At 34.3% G+C, this 20027-nt stretch overlaps 2 protein-coding genes across 2 annotated transcripts; both read left to right on the plus strand.

Moving 5' to 3' along the window:
- Positions 1-1427: 1427 nt before the first annotated feature.
- LOC131867732 (putative germin-like protein 2-1) lies at positions 1428-2181 on the plus strand. Its single transcript, XM_059215539.1, has 2 exons — positions 1428-1554; positions 1649-2181. The coding sequence occupies exons 1-2, from the start codon at positions 1428-1430 to the stop codon at positions 2179-2181; spliced, it is 660 nt and encodes a 219-aa protein (XP_059071522.1).
- A 16523-nt stretch (positions 2182-18704) lies between these two features.
- Positions 18705-19458, plus strand: LOC131867733 (putative germin-like protein 2-1). Its single transcript, XM_059215540.1, has 2 exons — positions 18705-18831; positions 18926-19458. The coding sequence occupies exons 1-2, from the start codon at positions 18705-18707 to the stop codon at positions 19456-19458; spliced, it is 660 nt and encodes a 219-aa protein (XP_059071523.1).
- The last annotated feature ends 569 nt before the right edge of the window (positions 19459-20027 follow it).

The following is a 20027-nucleotide window of genomic DNA, read 5'->3' on the forward strand; positions in this document are numbered from 1 at the left end:
AACATGTCTTGTAATCGTTTAAATGTGATGTGGCCTCTCAAATTAATTAGTCAAGTGAAATAATTTAATTTATCTAATTGATAGTGAATGGTAATTAATTAAATTAAATCTGAAATCAAAGTGTAGTATACTTTTATTTCAAAAATTTGGTTTTAAAAGAAAGTAAAATATCAGCTTAGGATTGAGAAAATTCACTCTTTATTTCGTTTTAATTTAGTTGAGTTGGACTCTTCAGAAGAATAAACTATCGTTGTGGCTAATATTTAGTTAAAACAAACAGTATATTTACTTATTAAAAATATTTAATAGAAAATTATCATTTATTCGTTTGGCGCATTTAATCTCTTTATATATCATTGGTAATTAGTTAAAATTTGTTAAATTTATATATAATTTAGCTTAGTTAGGGTTTACTTAGCTATAGGTGTTAGGTCACGCCATAGAGGCCCGACCGGTTCACTACCAATTAGGAATTAGAGGGAATGTTGCCTTCAGGAGTTCCTCCCTTGAGACATGTTGCATAAGGGTTCCAAATCTCGATCACCTTATCATTCTTGTTTTACGTTGTGCGAAATGAGTGTCATAACGCCCGCTCATCTTATTCCTTTTCTCACCTCGTCTAGCATGAGTCCTATGACGTTGAGTATGTAACATATACATGCGCATGCCACGATGAATTTGCCTTGTACACCAAGTTCATCCTTTCAATCACAAAACAACCCATTCTCTTATTTATTTATTTAAATTCTCTTGCAACCAAACTCTATAATTAACATGAATCCTTAATATTATAAACCAAAAATATTAATGATAATTTAGAACTATTCTTTGTTTTAAAGGCTCACGAATATAACACATATATTTTTATAATAAAACTGAGATTATCCTACCCGAGCGTAAAAAGGTTTTCAAGAAAGACGCAATATAAAGCATGCATGGACGGTGTTTGTGTCAACATCCAAGAAAATTTCCTCTTTTACCAATTCTGAGACGGCTGAGAAAAATGTATATATTAGTTCCTTTGAAGAAGGCCATCGCTCCAATAAAGTCTAATCGTTTCCACATTACTAAATTAATGGCGGTGGCGAGAATATGAGGAAGAATACGTCTAAGGCAGGAGGTAAGCTGATCTTCAGATAAGCATATGCAGCAGAAGATAGAAAATTTCAACGATAATGAAAGAATGGTGAGAATACATCTGCGGTAGCAGGTGAGATAGCCATATGCTGCAGCAAGACTTACTCTGACGTATCGAAAAGAGCAACAACTCTGGAAGTATATTATTATAATATTACAAGGATTGGTGATTTAATATACGGAGTGAAGATGAATTAGTCATAAGGTTTGGGCTATATAAAGCTTGTAATGGGCTTGTAACACACATTCATATCCTTCTGAGCTCTTGTACTATCTGCGTTTCTATTATAATGGCTAACCGAATGATTTACTTCACACTGGGACTTTTTCTGTTGATATGTTGTTACAGCGACAGGGTCATGGCAGGGGATTCCGATCCCTTGCAAGATTTCTGCGTTGCAGATGAGGAAAGCAAAGGTGAGTAAAAAACTTTATACATAAACAATGGTAATGATTTGCTTATTAGACGAGTCGAGTTAGTAATAGATTGATTTGATTTTGCTTTAAACAGTTTTGGTGAACGGGTTCGTTTGCAAAGACCCAATGCAAGTTTCAGCAGACGACTTCTTCTTCCGGGGACTTGGGCAGGCAGGGAACACCGACAATGATGTGGGCTCCAACGTAACGATGGCGAACGTTAAACAGATACCAGGCCTCAATACGTTGGGAATATCGTTGGTCCGCATCGACTACGCAGTGGGTGGAATAAATCCTCCTCACACACACCCAAGAGCCACCGAAGTTCTTGTTTTACTGGAAGGCCAGCTTCTTGTGGGTTTCATTGACACCAACAACAAGTTTTTCAGCAAAACGTTGGAGAAGGGAGATGTGTTTGTGTTTCCAAAGGCACTTGTGCATTTCCAGCAGAATGTGGGGCATGAAAATGCGGTGGCCATATCTGCATTGAGCAGCCAGCTTCCGGGAGTTCAGACAATCGCCAACTCTCTGTTTGCAGCGGATCCTCCTCTCCCAGATTCCGTATTGGCCAAGGCCTTCCGCATCACACAGGAAGTTGTGGATTACATTCAGAAGAAATTCGCATAAGAATTTGCTGTGTTCTATCAAACAAAACAATCAAGAGGGGACCAAGTCTTTCCCAAATTCTTTTTCCTTGCCGTTCAATAAAACAATCTTTCTAGAGTTATTGCCGTCCTCTTCTGCTATTCATAGCATCTGTTTTGAACATGACTATATCCTCCGCATATTCCAAAGATGAAGGATTAATTTGAAGCATCTGAAGGCATTTATGAATATTTTATACAAGAGCATCCTTGTATTAGGTATACATTCATTTGCAACATGTTAACAATATATTCTTTAACATAAATATTGCAGGAACAACAACAAACAAAGTGCTTGACTTGGATAGAATGAGTAACACTATAATTCTTGCATGCCAATCTGTCAAGGGTGTTCTTTAACATAGTCTTAACCTCATTTTAGCTCTGACATAAAAGGTGAATGGTTTGGAAGTAGGAAATAGTTATTGGGAAATATAATTAGTAGTTGTTCTTCAAATCACCCTCACAATCATCCAATGCTTCAAGACTCCCCATCAAAGAAGTCATTCCAGAAGGTTAGGGACTCTCCTCAAGATAAGAATGATTGCTCTAATAAATGTAGTATACCTTCGATGGAATGCAACACGGTTTCATTATGTCTAAATTCCAAGAAAATCCGTAGAACTAGAATATCCATTGCATCCAATATCGCAATATTTGATCGGGGATAATATGATAACCTTGACACATATCACACCTATTCTTACATCAATCTACCTACATAAGGGTTATGATTGAGGGGCCTCTTGTATTAAACATTTCTAATAAGTTGGAATGACATGGAAAATCTAAGACAGTGAAGATAGATTATTGATAATAACACAATTCATTTACATGGTGTTAATTAATTTATGGCCTCCCAAAATAAGCTTTTCTAAATCTCCCCTAATTCATTCCTACGTTATAATAAATATGTCACTGTGGATGTTATGTATGAAGATCTAAATACTAAAGGGAAAAAGGATAATGCTCATGTTGATTTTAAAAACTTTGTATGTAATATTAAAAATATGATTAGTTGAAAAATTTAGCAATATATTACCTTGCTCAATCATAAACTCCCAGATCGGTTACAAAAAAAATTCCTCAAACCATTTCCTCCTTGTATAAGCATTTCTATAGATCATCAAATATGATAACCAATAATTTAACCATAGGTTTCCTATCAAAGCAAATGCAAATCTGCATATGTGAATAAGCACAATAGGATAGGAAAATATTGTTGTCGTAGGCCATGTATGTTTCATGCTGGAAAAATATTATTGTTGCAAGCCTAAGAGGTGCATAAAGGAGCTCCTTGGATCCATGGATATGCAGGTGTAAGTTTGAGAAATATGTGAAGGCGGAAGGATATTTTCATATTGAAGCCATTTGCTAATTGATATGAGGAAGACAAAAGTGTCGTCATATTGAGAAGTTGTCAATTACACTGTAATGAAGAATAAGATAATAGATATAACTGATACATTATCGGTGAGATATGTCAATTTTATAATCTTCTATTTTTCCTATGTATTTTTAGGGCTTCAAATGAATAAAGCTTCATATATAGCCCCTCTAGCGATCAGTTCATTGTGAAGCTTAAAAGCCTCTTCCGTCATGCCTTGGATGTCTATACCTCAAATAATCTAGTAATATGAGAAGTTTCATTGCGCTTGCATCCATCTCCAACTGTATCGATCAATATATTAATTATCAAGCCCATTCTACATTGTTCACATAGATAACAAATAAGGCTATTGTAAGATGACACATTGCTCTGATAGATTGTGCTTATGATCTTTTCTTTAGCATGTCTAATGCCACATATGTGATCCCTTGCCTACGCAAATAGGGAGTCAATGAGGTATAAGTAATTACTTGATCATGTTCCACGAGGATTCTATTTATTCACCGGGTTTCTCGTCTCTCTATGAAAGATTCGCACGTCAATCATATGAGTCCTGCAAATAGTGGTGGTTCGGGAATCTAAATAGATTTAAACACTAGCACAAATAATTCATGACATTCACTAAACCTAGGGTTCTCTCTCAAGGTCATTGTGGTTAATGCTACACCAAAATAGAATAATGTGGCTTTGGTTATTTATGTACAAGATTCAAGTTGGGAAAATCCAAAATATTGGAAAATGTAGACAAAATGCATGACCCAATGGTGAGCAATATCTCCGATATTTTTTATGTTTTGCAAGAACTTGAGTTATTGTTCATTATTTGAGTAAGTGGTCTTAATAGCATGCATCCAAATAAAAGAGAGTGATTGCAAATTCTAGAATTGAGGTAGATCTTCAAAGGAAAGGACAAAACAATAGTGGACATGTTGCATCGAGTTGAGCCATGTGTGACCTTAGATATCCAAATTTAAAAAATGTAAAAGAGACAATTTACATTAAATGATATAGAACTCTAGATAACCAATAGATTTATTTGACTCACAAATTTGTCATTGAAGAGGTTTTAGGTCAATACAATACAACTAATTCAGGTCAATAATCTATTGTTGCAAGTCTTTACAAATATGATGTCATTTCCTATCACCGAGTCATCCATAGGTGATCATTCCTTTGGTTTTAGCTTGACGATCTATCTAGATCACATACCGGTTCCATAATTTGCATCGTAAGATCTTTTATATTGGTTCCATCATTCTAATATATCTCCACTTGCACTAAAATCAGGAATCCCCATTAAAAATAGGGTTTTAAGGAAATATATTTCAATAGAACATGCTCTATCCATATTGTTGACACAAATTTGAGTCAATCATTTCATAATTTTTTCACCCTCAAATCCAAAAATATAAACTGGTGATAAATTTTTACAACCTTTCGAAAAATATAAAAATATAAGAAAATCATGTGCTAACTGACTGAGGAGAAAATTTATGAAAACCCCTAAAATTGTAATGAGTTACTCAAAATGAATTCAAGTCTAGACTTTTGGTGGATCAATGTGCCCTTGTTTAACCACCTAGAATAAATAAAAACAACAATCACTGTTTTGCAACACTAAGAGTGAATTTTGTGGAACCCCTAAGTTCACAATAGCTACCTCAAATATGCTAAAAATCAATATTGTAATAGACTGGACAAGTTCTTGATTGAAAGCCTCTATGAATTATAATTTTCTTTTGTCAAATCGAGAGAGATATGAGCTTCACATGTTGACCTTCTTAATTGATATACAAAAATAGAATAATGCCTTGAGGTCCGATAACAGTTTATAATATTCCTTATGGAAGAATTCGCTACATACTATATCTCCAAGGGACTCCAAATGCAATGTCGTATTCAACACATGTCTTTGCAATGACAATCGTGTCCTATATCTAGAACTCCTAGCAATATAACTGAGGTGTAAACCACTAAATTCATCTAGGCCTCCTAATTATCTAATATAGCTTATGACCAATTATAACTAATTTAAGGTATGTGTACCACATGTTGGCATATGCATTGAATAATATACATTATAATATCATATCCTTGGCTACATAATATATTTCGCATACTCCAAACAATATGATTTGACAAGCACTTTATAATAGTAGAGGAAATGAAGATAAACAAGGATAATGAATGAAAACATATAAAGTTGCTATTATTAAGACCAATATTCGAAATCTTCATCATGCTTGACTGGTTCGCCTACATATGAACTTGATCTACAGAAGATGGGGATGTGTAAATAATTTTCTCTACAACTAGATGAGCCCCATACAAGACAAAAAGATGAACAGTCTGGAGAGATCTTAGATTGATATTACTTTAGTTATTGTGTGTTAGATGTGTTTTAATTCCTCTAGATGCAACTTAATCACGCACTTGTAATTATACATATACCCGTTCAGGTCATGTCCAAATAAATAATTTCATTGAAACATCTATTCTCATATTGGTGACATGTAGAAGATGATTGTTGCAATAGTCAAGCATGTGGATTAAGCGAGTCTTCCTTATAATGCAAGCTAGTGAATTGTGAGCGTTCTAGAAAAGGTCCAAAATGTATTTGAAAGGTCATTAAGCATTTGGCTTGTAAAACTTCTGAGATGATAATGGACTAAGCACCTCACCTTTTCAGCATTTTTTTATTAGGATAAAACAAGTTTTGAAGGGGCCCCAAACCCCTTTACAAACAGAGGGTTTGCATTGAGAAATGGACCAGACTACCTGACAGTGGACAACAGGTTTTAAAAAGGACCTGAAACCTTCTGGACTTACGTGCATCCACCAATCAAAATATGAGCATCACAAAACAGGATGGCACAACCATAAGCTCGAAAACAACAAACAAAACATCTCAAAAAACGGAGAACGAGGGTTTTTCTGGCACTCTCGGCCAACTAGAAGCGTTTTCCTAGGCTCCCTCAACTTGTAATAGATTCGTAGGACCACATAAAGCCACAAAGACCAATGCTAACCAAAAACCAACATTGGCCAAACTTGGCCCTTGAAAACTGCTAGCATCCAACCTGTCCCTACAAGAAACAAAAAACATGGGGTTTTTCTGAGCTCCCTCAACCACCGTGGGTTTTATCATGGCTCCAAAAACCATATGCTTTAAAATATGCCATACTGAGAGAAACTTTCCCAACAACCAACTCTCCACCTCTATAGGAGACGCACAAGAGTCAGCAAGAACATCGGCATCAACATCCTTACAGCCAAGAAGAGGGGCCCCATCAACACCCCAACGACACTTCCAGGAAACACCAGAAACATCATACTCCACCTCAATAGGAGACAAGTCAACTCCAACTACATCCATCTCCCCCTCAATAGAAGGGAACCTTCCACAGAGAATCCCACGGACCCGAAAAAAACAGCACTCCAAAACAGCCCAACTCGCAAGAAACCAAACAAGCAGACCAAAAACATCATGTGTTTCAAGACCGATACACAGAGGGAACTGCCCGAAGCCCATTCGGAAGGTAAATAACACCTCAAGGACCACCAAATAGTTACATGAGCCACAAGAATCATTATACTCTTTGTGGCACTATTGGTCTTGTGGATTTAGAGGAATCACATTATTGCATGGAACATAAAAGGGTGCGAGGATAGCATTGTTGGTATTTATGAGAGAATGTACACAATTTCAAGAGAAGTGAAATATGAAGATAGAACCAAAAAAAAATTCCTTCATATCAATGTTGGCTTCAGTAGTACCACATTTATATCAACGTAATATGCAATATTTTGTACTTAAATAAATATTGGTTTCCGTGGCATGTTGAATTATACCATCCCGTAAATTAAGTTAAATATCAAAATGGAGGAAACAAGATCATAACATTAACCAATGCCAATCACATTAGGAATAAGAAAAGGCCTAGTTGTTATCTTTAAGGAAGAGCTAGGAACTTAGGTTCCTTTTCCTTTTGTTGCGAGGGATTGAGATTTTTTCTAAATCATGAGAATGAATCTAAATGGCATTGATGCATGAATTAATATCTGTTCATTTTGAGAATCTTTGTTACCAATTTACATAATCAAATAAAAGGAGTATAGCCATAATTTCCCAGTTTTGGCAAATGAGGCTCACACATTCATTTTCCTAATTGTTTGCAGCTCACAAGTATGCAAGCATCTCCCATGCTAGACTTATCAAATTCCTAAGACTTGGCTCAATTTTTGCAAAGCCAACTGAGAAAATTCAGATGAAAGTAGATATGAGAAGCATTATTTCAGTACAGCCACTTCAACCTTTCTAATGTGACAAGATTTTGGAGTCCTATTTTTAGAGGACCTGCGAATTGCAACGAATGTTGATCTACCAGGTATGTCACTTTCAATAAGATATGTAAAGTAGGAAAAAAAAAAAAAAAAAGGGAGTTAATTATATATTATTTTTAAAATATATTTTGGGGAAGAAATATATTGCAGTTAATGTCACCATGAAGCTTTATGCCTGTACTTTTTATTTGATACGTACAGAACAAATTCACTTTTTTAGGATTTGGTTTAAGTCTGGTCTAATATCAATTTTCTAAAATTTTATTAATCGCACATAGCAGCCCCGACATGCTTAGCGGTTACATGAACAATGGTTAAAAGTAAATGATATGTTGTAAATTGTGGTGTTTGCAACCTAGATATAGAGATTGGTAGTTAGAATGAAACTTTAACAATTTGCACATGATTGGAAATGGCATATTCTAATACCACAACGAAGATGTAATCTGTGAACCTTACCCTTCACAAATTGAAACTTGTAAATAAAGAAATGTGTAGCTGTACAGTGATAGATTAACAAAGAAAGACAAATCATAATTTCTAATCTATTTTTGAATTTGGCTCAAATGATCGAATCTGTGAATGCAAAAAATTTTATGTGAAGTAGATTGCTAGAATTTAATTGGAGATCTTTGGAAAAAAACAAATTCTTATTTTAACAGTTGAGTATAACTGATTACAACACAAATTACCAACCAAGTCTTGCATTGAAGATTAGGAGCTCTTTGGTAACACTTGCAATGAAATATTCAATTATTTCCAATTGATATTGCATGCAAGCAAGAGAAATTTGGTATACTTGGAATGAAAAGTTAATTATTTTGAATCCACATTGTATGTAATCAGTTCTATTCTCATTTTTTGATTACTACATATGCATTGTGCCTCATGTGTATGTCGGTATGTAATAGTAGGGGGATATGTGAATATCAACAAGGCAACAAACCCTTGATACAACAATGAATGGGAGGCCCTTCTGACCGTCATCTCCAGTGTTGATTGTTTCTTTCTCTATCATTAGCCCATGAAATTTATATATTTCTAATGAATACACTTTAAGGGGAAGTTGGTAGAACCCACCTTTATTTATTTGGATCTCAATGTGATACAATTATTTCGAGTGCAACTAGTCATCTCATTGATAAATTTTCTAGCATGAGGCATGCAGATGTTTGAATGTGTGGGTTGAACAATTGGACTCTATGAAATCAATAACAGAGACCTATAAAAGTTGGTGGTAATACGAGCATACCAATTTTTTCTAGTATCGAATTCACAAAGAACAATCATGCCAAATCCATTCATTTGAACACCTATATTGAGGTAGACTTGATAGGATTTTACATTCTTCAAGATTGTGGTGTTGCATTCTATCTTGACCGTTGCAAGATATCTCATTACTATGTGAATGGTCTGCTAGAAAAATCATAGAGTCTTATATATCATTTCAATTGAACTGGTGGAGAACCAATTAAATATGTGTTTCTCTCAGATGTATTTATATTTCAACTATTCTTAATTCACATTCAATTCAATGATCAAAGATAAACTTTTTAGCAATGAAGTTTTAAAATTACTACTAATTATATAAGAGTTTTATGGGAGCTCCTCAATCAACAATTTGAGTGGATGGCATACTGGGTTTAGGCAAGATCTAGTGATCACAAGCTACGCATATTTCTAAAAATCTGATGTGATTTTAAACTCTTAATGTTATTTGAGTGTCTCACAATGGATGCACATGTTAAGGTTATAGTTGACAGATATTTGTTAGGTTTCACAAATTATTACGTACTTTTCCACAAATAAAGTGTTGCAACATTTTCTTTCTAAATTCTTTGGATTAAGGTGGAACATTGTCAACTAAATTTCACTATGAAAGAGTATTGTTATTGATTTGAGAATAATCTTGAACATCTTGATGTAGAGTAGATATATCCTAGACTATGAGAGGTGCATGGTTGACAAAGGAGTACATATTCATGTAGAATTTAATGAATGACAATATGGATTAGATGGGAGATATCGTAGAGGTGGACCTGGAAACCATGCGATTAGAAGGTAGCTTTCACACAAGGAGGTTTAAATTGACAACCATGCCATGTGTCAAGAGGAGAGGATAAAGGAGATGGCTTTGGGATGGGAAACAACGTGCTAATAGTTACTAATAGTTAAAATTCCCATGTTTTCTCTAGGGTTCAAGTCAATTGGTTGGATTGATTCACAACAACAAGAACCTATGGGGCACACAAATGGAGCTAAAAAAATTTGGGGCTCTGTTAGAGGTAAACAAGCCTAGTTTCACACTTGTTGTACAATTGTATCATGTAGATTACAAAATTGGAATTCGCAAGGCTGATCTAGAGGCCTCGCATGACATATTTGTGTGGTGCATAATTGATATAGATAGCATTGAACAACTTGATTTTAAGGGAAAAGTACTTATAGGTAAGAGGTAATTTGAAAGATTCATAGGAGAAAAAGAGAAAATTCTATAAGATCCATCATTGCTTGTATTTATTTTAAAAGAAATGGTGAAGCATGCTATAGAAACTAGGTTTTGTCTATTGTTAATAATAATTTGTACATGTATGCTTTATTGAAATCAAAAGGGGGAAAATTGTTTTTTTGTTAAAACTTATTTTTAATTATTGAATTATTTGATGTTAAGGAATAATTAAATTTTTAGGCTGTAATGTCGTAAATCGCATACATTCGCAACTTCACCTACGTTTTGTGTGTACTTTGGTGTCCATTCGCTTAATATTTTTGTAGGCTCATTTTAGTACTTACATAAGCCTTCTTCTTTACCAAGGTGCTCAGGCCGCATTTCTCATGGACATTGGTTTATGTCACCTTTGCATTAGTCCTATATTTTCTTTTCTCCCAAAATTTTTGAACGTATATTATCTAGATACGACTTTTTCACACGGACATTTGCACATCATGATAGCATCCTACAAAAAAAAATATGCAAGCATTTCTAAACAAAATTCAACTTTTTGGCTTTATAGGGCAGTTGCAATGTTTCGAGATGAATCTAAATGAATCATCAGTATTTTTTCATTCCCCACTCTCTTTATGAACCTTTCTTTTATTTGGCCTGCTCTCTCTTGGCTCTCTCTTTCTCTCTCAATATCTCACACGCTACTCTTAATCTTTTCACGCTACTCTCACGATATTTGTAAAAAGTTGGATTCTGATGTCTCTAAGTAACTCCATTTAGTTTGATTGATTCGCATTAATCAAAATTTAAAGACCTCCCACCGAGGGAGCTAGAGGATGATGGCTCTTTTGGAGGTAGAAAAAAGTAGTTTCATAACTATCACAATCGCCTAATGCAGATTCTAAAATTGGGGAATTGGAATGGTGATTTAGAGGATTCACATGAGATAGTTGTGAGGTACATAATTTATTTGGATAGAGTTGAACAACCAAATTTTAGGGAAAAATAACTCATAGAGAAAAGGTAATTTGAGAGATTTCTTGGAGAAAAATAGAACTTTTTATAAGATGCATGTTTTTACCTTTTTTCAAAAGGAATGGAGAGGTAGTCTATATAAATTCGGTCTTGCCTATTGTCAAATAACAATGAGTAGTTTCATCCTTTAAAAATTAATAAAATATATATTAAAATTTAGTTTTTTAGTTTGCTGATTAAACTTTCTTTAATTATTAAGTTATCTGATATTTACGAATATCAAAAAAATTATTTGAATTACATGAATTTAAGTAGTCGGCTATGACTGAATTCGGATCAAGATTCGAAACTACTAGTTGTGAGGCCCACCCTTTGGTGGCTTCGATATTGGCATTATTGGACCATGATTGAATTCTAGGGCTGTATAAGTTTTTAAAGTTATTAGTATTAACACATGATGATGTTATTAGAATATGTCAAATGTGGAGTGCATCTGTAGAGCAGTTTGATTTTTATATATGCATATGATGAGGACAAAAATTTTGATAGTTAATTAGGTATTTTGATTTCCATGTGATTATAGTGGGTTAATTGATGCTTTGACTTTATAAACATGAAATTCATCTATATCGTGAATTATTAAATTATCAAATTTATTAGAAGTAGCACCCTGTCGGGTTTATGCTTCTAGAAAGGAGCACTTGGTTTGGATTTTGATAGCTACCTTTGTTCATTTGAAATAATATTAGAACTGTTATAAAATGAAGAACGATTAAAGTTGAATGTAAATCTTGACTGTGGATTCGCATGGTCATTGAAATATCCCAAATGTCTAGTTGGCATAAAAGTGCATGTAGCATATTTGAAGTTTTAAAATCTCTGATCATGGATGCTATCACTTTTTAATTCACAAAAAGGAATGGACTAAAGGGATGAGATTATTAAAGTTGTAAGATTCAAAATATTTATTACCTTATTGGGCTTAGTTTTCCTCCAATGATTATAATCCTACTAAAGATGGCAAAGCTCGAAATATGTTAATAGTAATCTAATCGTGTCGCTTCTTCCTTTTTTGAGAAAGTCCAACTTTTCCAAAAGATTTGTGGGTATAAAAAATTACGGAAATCGATATGAGAAAATATTAGAGTTGATCAACCTATGAGCTTCTGAAGAAGAACAACATGCGAAGGATTTGTGAAGTTGGAGGGGTTTCAAATTAATTCATGGCCATGTAGAACGGCCACAATCTACTTCTTTCAAAGAAGTTCACATTCTCTAAGAACCTGAGGGAAGTGAAAATGGATGGGATGAGTTCTATTGTAACTTACAAGATGATAGAAAAGGATACTGTAATCAGTTGCTAGGGGTGAAAGGTTAAGAGAAACCATAAATATCAGGACATCCCTAGCCTACATCAAGGCTTAATATACTACCTTCACCAAATCTATTTGCATAGAACCTCTCCTATGCTCTAATCTAGCCTAATTTTGGTATCAAAGAGATCAAAGTGAAAGATGGCTTCAAGAGCCCTCAAAATTACCAAGAAACCCCTTAGAATTTCTAGTGGTTTTGGAATTGCTTCCACATAAGCATTCAATCTCCCTAAAAATTCCCAAAAGGGCAATTCCCATATCGAGAAAGATAAAAAAGGGAATGCCCTAGAGATAAAGAGCTAAAAATTGTGTCAAAAGAAGATAATGTTAACAGTAGACTGCATGTAGAATTACAATCTCTCTTGGGATACCAATTTGAAACTGCGGAAAGAAGTAAAGATAAAAAAGAAAAACACATTAAAAATCGAAAAAATAGAAAAGGCAAATCTAAAAAATGAAAGGGTAATGAAGGAGAGTAAGAAGAGGAGATCGACATTAATTGTGGTAATTAATATCCAAGACAAAGAAATTTGAAACTAAAACGATGACACATATATGATAACTAACACTTTGAAAGTGATATTGTACTCAGTTGAGGAAAGAAAAGGTCAAGTATTTGACCTACCTACAAAATATTTCACTTTGGACCTATCCCTTAAAGACGTCTCCAAATCATAGTATCTTATCATCGTGGAGGAGGAGGACTTGGAAACCAGCTTGGCTTCCATAGCACCAGATCCCACCCCGCTTATTTAAACTTCACAAAGAAACAAGAGTGTTAAGCATGGTGAAGAGGAGGATAACGATGACTATGAGATGGAGGTAAAACAAGGTAGACTGAAAGAGAAAACAAATTTATTGGGCAATAGAGATTCTCAATTTGGGGACTCAATTTTCCATTTTCTTGCTATCATTAAGGACCTAATGGATTTATTCTATGACTTCTCGACCTATTTGGCTGAGTATCGCAATAGGCATAAGTCTAGGGTGGAACAAAAAAGGCACAAAGAAAAAAGAAATTGAACCAAATATGGAAGGTGAAAAGAGGCAAAGAGGGTGCTACTTGAGAGAACTAGAATTCAAGACTAAAATTGGTCATGAAAGAGTTTGATGCTCTTATGAGCCTCCATAATATGAAGTCTACATAGTTTTTCGTGGTTTGTTATTTCGGTAGTGTTGGGGTTGTGTTGGTGCAATAACTTGTTTGTTATTGAGCTTCTCTGTTTTAATATTCTAACTTTGGGCATGGGACCCTCTTCCCACCTTATCTAATCAAAAACAAATTTTTTGTACACTTTTAATATTACAAATCAATGTTAGATGTGGTTAAAAAACATTAAAATATAGTCAGGTCATAGTATGATGTTGCATTGGACTATGTTGGTAGTGAAGAATTAAATTGTTTACGAGTTTATTTTTATCAAATGAATTGTGGAAACCTCATATCTTTAATTAAATTGTTATCAAATGTATGATTATGTGTGTATCTTATTTCAAGTTATATTGGAAATAATTAATTTTTTTATTTGAGCGTGTAGGAAATTTTCATAGCTAATATAAATTGGAGTTCCCTAAGAGAATCCTAGTCATTTTCAATTCCTAGTGAAGCCTTGACCTTAGTTAATGATAGGGACTAAGGTCTCTGATTTTAGTAATTGTTGTAATGTGATGTATTTTGTGTTTTAAATATAGTTTTATTTTATTTTGATATTTGAGTAATTTAGCATTTGCGTCCAGCGGCATCCTTATGGAAAGATAGATTTCACACTGAGTAGGTTTTTGAATGACTTTCAAGTGTTTGTTTCATCTATTTATAAGTGTACATAGACCCATACTGAAACACTTAGGAGATGGAGGTAAAACAAGGTAGACTGAAAGAGAAAATAAATTTATTAGGCGATAGAGTTTCTCAATTTGGGGACTCATTTTTTTCATTTTCTTACTATCATTAAGGACCTAATGGATTTTTTCTATGACTTCTCGATCTTTTTGACTGACTATCGCAATAGGCATAAGTCAAGGATGGAACAAAAAAGGCAAAAAGAAAAAAGAAATCAAACTAAATATGGAAGGTGAAAAGAAGCAACGAGGGTACTGCTTGAGAGAGCTATAAACAAAGACAAAAATTGGTCATGAAAGAGTCAAATGCTCTTATGAGCCTCCATAATATGAAGTCTAAATATTTTTTCGTGGTTTGTTATTTTGGTAGTTTTGCGGTTGTGTCGGCGGAGTAACTTGTTTGTTATTGAACTTCTTTATTCTAGTATTCTAACTTTGGTTGTGGGACCCTCTTCCCACCTTATCCAATCAAAAACAAATTTTATCTACACTTTTTATATTACAAATCAATGTCAGATTTCGTTAATAAACATTAAAATATAATCAAGTTATAGTACGATGTTGTATTGGACTATGTTGGTAGTGAAGAATTATTCTTTTATCAAATGTATGATTATGTGTGCATTTTATTTCAACCTATATTGGAAATTTATTTATTTTCTTTGAGTGTGTAGGAAATTTTCATAGCTAATAGAAATTGGAGTTTCCTAAGAAAATCCTATTCATTTTAAATTCTTAGTGAAGCCTTGACCTTAGTTAATGATAGGGACTAAGGTCTTTGATTTTAGCAATTGTTGTAATGTGATGTATTTTTTTTTTTAAATATATTTTTATTTTGTTTTTATATATGAGTAAGTTAGTATCTGCGCCCAGTGGCATCCTTATAGAAAAAATAGGTGTTATGTTGAGCATTTTTTTGAATGATTTTAAAGTGTCGGTTTCATCTATTTTTGAGTGTATTTAGGCCCATAAAGAAACACTTATGAGTTGGATACCTTTTTGGGAATTAGTCCGTGGGATTTTGCCATCATTTGATCTTGTCCAAGTCTCTTAGAAAAAAGGTGTCGAAAGTCTAACTTGCGGGTGACAGTAAGTAAATTACCACTTTCAAATCCACTCCAACAATTTTGTGAATGGTGCTTCCGCATGCCTCACACATATGAGTGGATCCAAAGGATCCTATTGGGGAAGAGTATACAATATTATTCCTCTCATCCCAATGCTCTCACACGTAGGAGCATTTGTGATATCCACATACCCTTAGGTTTTGGTGAGAAGGGGTTAGAGGAGGTGAATGAGATCAATGTGGTACCTCCTGACCAGGGGAGGGGAGGCCATATGACACATATTGTATATACCATTCTAAGAGTCTTTGTATGGCTTATTATTTTATTTTTTGCATCTTTCTTTTTGGGATTTTTTGGGAGGCCTTGTGGAAGGACTCAAAAGAGTCTTTGAGAAATTTCTATCAAACCCTCCTCATCTATTAAGGAAATATTTTGATATGATTCAATCTTTAGAATGCTATATTCCATTTTGTTGTAAATATGTTAGTGGAGGCTTTTGATTTGATTTTTAAATTTCATCTTTCTATGTCTTTTCTTATGTATATGACACGTGTGTGAGGGTTTAGGCTCTCCCAAGTTGATCAGAGAAACTCATGTGTAGGGTGAGGGATATGTGGAACCTCCAAGGGAACGATTTTTTCTCGTTGAGAAGGAGATTTCTTGGGTATGAGTATCCTTGATTCTTTTGGAAAATCTGTGGAAAAATGGTTCGATATAATTTAGAAGGGATGTGAATTATATGGTGTTGGACTCCCTTAATGGATTTTACATCTGCGTGGAGTATTTATATTGGGAAATCAAGTTTCTCATGGGCCTCTTAGCTTGGGGGTTGGTTGTGAGAAAGCCCAAATGTTGGAAGGTGAGCTCTCCATTGACTTGTTTAAAAATTGTGTTTTGTAAGATTTTTTGTGGAATCAAATGGGGTGCTACCTTGACATTGGAATGAAAATATTCATTCTCACGTTTGGGTTAGAATTTTTATTACATTTTTTAAATGGGTTGGAGTAAGTTGTTAAAAATTTTATCAAATGGGTCCCTTGCAATGTTGTGTATATCAAGTTGATAAATGATGATGTTGTTGTGTTTAGAAGCGATTATATTTTACTTTTCTAAAAAATATACATATTGTTTAAGGGCTGAGTTTGTTTAAGAAATAACTTAGCGCTTGTGATAATTTGCATTTCATACATTTAAAAGTTATTGATACTTAATGAACAAATTAAAGTTATTAGTAATAGTGGATTAAATTAGCTTTAAGAGTGTGAAATTTTCATGCACTTTTCTTAATATTTTTAGTTAATAAAGTGAAGGGGATGTTTATCACGCAAATATTGTTCTCTTTGTTATCCTACAAAATAAAAAAACTTGCTCTACTTAAACTTTGGTTTAAAATTAAAAATAGTTATTTGTAATTAGATGTGTATGTTCACCTATTTAAAAATATATATTTTATACAAAGTATATTTACCTTTGTAAACACACACACACAGCAAACTTGAGTTTGGGTTTCTAGTGTTACCATATCGGTTAAGGCCCATTAAGCGGGTTTAGCATGATAATTAATTCTTTTAAGAGAATTTAATTTAATATAACTTTAGGAAATGAAAAACCTTAGGTGGAGTTGGTGTGCTAGGTTTTAGGATTTAACATGTCTTGTAATCATTTAAATGTGATGTGGCCTCTCAAATTAATTAGTCAAGTGAAATAATTTAATTTATCTAATTGATAGTGAATGGTAATTAATTAAATTAAATCTGAAATCAAAGTGTAGTATACTTTTATTTCAAAAATTTGGTTTTAAAAGAAAGTAAAATATCAGCTTAGGATTGAGAAAATTCACTCTTTATTTCGTTTTAATTTAGTTGAGTTGGACTCTTCAGAAGAATAAACTATCGTTGTGGCTAATATTTAGTTAAAACAAACAGTATATTTACTTATTAAAAATATTTAATAGAAAATTATCATTTATTCGTTTGGCGCATTTAATCTCTTTATATATCATTGGTAATTAGTTAAAATTTGTTAAATTTATATATAATTTAGCTTAGTTAGGGTTTACTTAGCTATAGGTGTTAGGTCACGCCATAGAGGCCCGACCGGTTCACTACCAATTAGGAATTAGAGGGAATGTTGCCTTCAGGAGTTCCTCCCTTGAGACATGTTGCATAAGGGTTCCAAATCTCGATCACCTTATCATTCTTGTTTTACGTTGTGCGAAATGAGTGTCATAACGCCCGCTCATCTTATTCCTTTTCTCACCTCGTCTAGCATGAGTCCTATGACGTTGAGTATGTAACATATACATGCGCATGCCACGATGAATTTGCCTTGTACACCAAGTTCATCCTTTCAATCACAAAACAACCCATTCTCTTATTTATTTATTTAAATTCTCTTGCAACCAAACTCTATAATTAACATGAATCCTTAATATTATAAACCAAAAATATTAATGATAATTTAGAACTATTCTTTGTTTTAAAGGCTCACGAATATAACACATATATTTTTATAATAAAACTGAGATTATCCTACCCGAGCGTAAAAAGGTTTTCAAGAAAGACGCAATATAAAGCATGCATGGACGGTGTTTGTGTCAACATCCAAGAAAATTTCCTCTTTTACCAATTCTGAGACGGCTGAGAAAAATGTATATATTAGTTCCTTTGAAGAAGGCCATCGCTCCAATAAAGTCTAATCGTTTCCACATTACTAAATTAATGGCGGTGGCGAGAATATGAGGAAGAATACGTCTAAGGCAGGAGGTAAGCTGATCTTCAGATAAGCATATGCAGCAGAAGATAGAAAATTTCAACGATAATGAAAGAATGGTGAGAATACATCTGCGGTAGCAGGTGAGATAGCCATATGCTGCAGCAAGACTTACTCTGACGTATCGAAAAGAGCAACAACTCTGGAAGTATATTATTATAATATTACAAGGATTGGTGATTTAATATACGGAGTGAAGATGAATTAGTCATAAGGTTTGGGCTATATAAAGCTTGTAATGGGCTTGTAACACACATTCATATCCTTCTGAGCTCTTGTACTATCTGCGTTTCTATTATAATGGCTAACCGAATGATTTACTTCACACTGGGACTTTTTCTGTTGATATGTTGTTACAGCGACAGGGTCATGGCAGGGGATTCCGATCCCTTGCAAGATTTCTGCGTTGCAGATGAGGAAAGCAAAGGTGAGTAAAAAACTTTATACATAAACAATGGTAATGATTTGCTTATTAGACGAGTCGAGTTAGTAATAGATTGATTTGATTTTGCTTTAAACAGTTTTGGTGAACGGGTTCGTTTGCAAAGACCCAATGCAAGTTTCAGCAGACGACTTCTTCTTCCGGGGACTTGGGCAGGCAGGGAACACCGACAATGATGTGGGCTCCAACGTAACGATGGCGAACGTTAAACAGATACCAGGCCTCAATACGTTGGGAATATCGTTGGTCCGCATCGACTACGCAGTGGGTGGAATAAATCCTCCTCACACACACCCAAGAGCCACCGAAGTTCTTGTTTTACTGGAAGGCCAGCTTCTTGTGGGTTTCATTGACACCAACAACAAGTTTTTCAGCAAAACGTTGGAGAAGGGAGATGTGTTTGTGTTTCCAAAGGCACTTGTGCATTTCCAGCAGAATGTGGGGCATGAAAATGCGGTGGCCATATCTGCATTGAGCAGCCAGCTTCCGGGAGTTCAGACAATCGCCAACTCTCTGTTTGCAGCGGATCCTCCTCTCCCAGATTCCGTATTGGCCAAGGCCTTCCGCATCACACAGGAAGTTGTGGATTACATTCAGAAGAAATTCGCATAAGAATTTGCTGTGTTCTATCAAACAAAACAATCAAGAGGGGACCAAGTCTTTCCCAAATTCTTTTTCCTTGCCGTTCAATAAAACAATCTTTCTAGAGTTATTGCCGTCCTCTTCTGCTATTCATAGCATCTGTTTTGAACATGACTATATCCTCCGCATATTCCAAAGATGAAGGATTAATTTGAAGCATCTGAAGGCATTTATGAATATTTTATACAAGAGCATCCTTGTATTAGGTATACATTCATTTGCAACATGTTAACAATATATTCTTTAACATAAATATTGCAGGAACAACAACAAACAAAGTGCTTGACTTGGATAGAATGAGTAACACTATAATTCTTGCATGCCAATCTGTCAAGGGTGTTCTTTAACATAGTCTTAACCTCATTTTAGCTCTGACATAAAAGGTGAATGGTTTGGAAGTAGGAAATAGTTATTGGGAAATATAATTAGTAGTTGTTCTTCAAATCACCCTCACAATCATCCAATGCTTCAAGACTCCCCATCAAAGAAGTCATTCCAGAAGGTTAGGGACTCTCCTCAAGATAAGAATGATTGCTCTA

The sequence above is a fragment of the Cryptomeria japonica genome, unplaced genomic scaffold (assembly GCF_030272615.1).
Source record: "Cryptomeria japonica unplaced genomic scaffold, Sugi_1.0 HiC_scaffold_182, whole genome shotgun sequence".
Taxonomy (NCBI): domain Eukaryota; kingdom Viridiplantae; phylum Streptophyta; class Pinopsida; order Cupressales; family Cupressaceae; genus Cryptomeria; species Cryptomeria japonica.

Bases quoted from the DNA above. Each gene is read 5' to 3' on its own strand.
- LOC131867732 (XM_059215539.1), top strand. From the start codon at position 1,428: ATGGCTAACCGAATGATTTACTTCACACTGGGACTTTTTCTGTTGATA. The intron at 1,555-1,648 runs GTGAGTAAAAAA...TGCTTTAAACAG, and splicing joins TGCAGATGAGGAAAGCAAAG to TTTTGGTGAACGGGTTCGTT.
- LOC131867733 (XM_059215540.1), top strand. From the start codon at position 18,705: ATGGCTAACCGAATGATTTACTTCACACTGGGACTTTTTCTGTTGATA. The intron at 18,832-18,925 runs GTGAGTAAAAAA...TGCTTTAAACAG, and splicing joins TGCAGATGAGGAAAGCAAAG to TTTTGGTGAACGGGTTCGTT.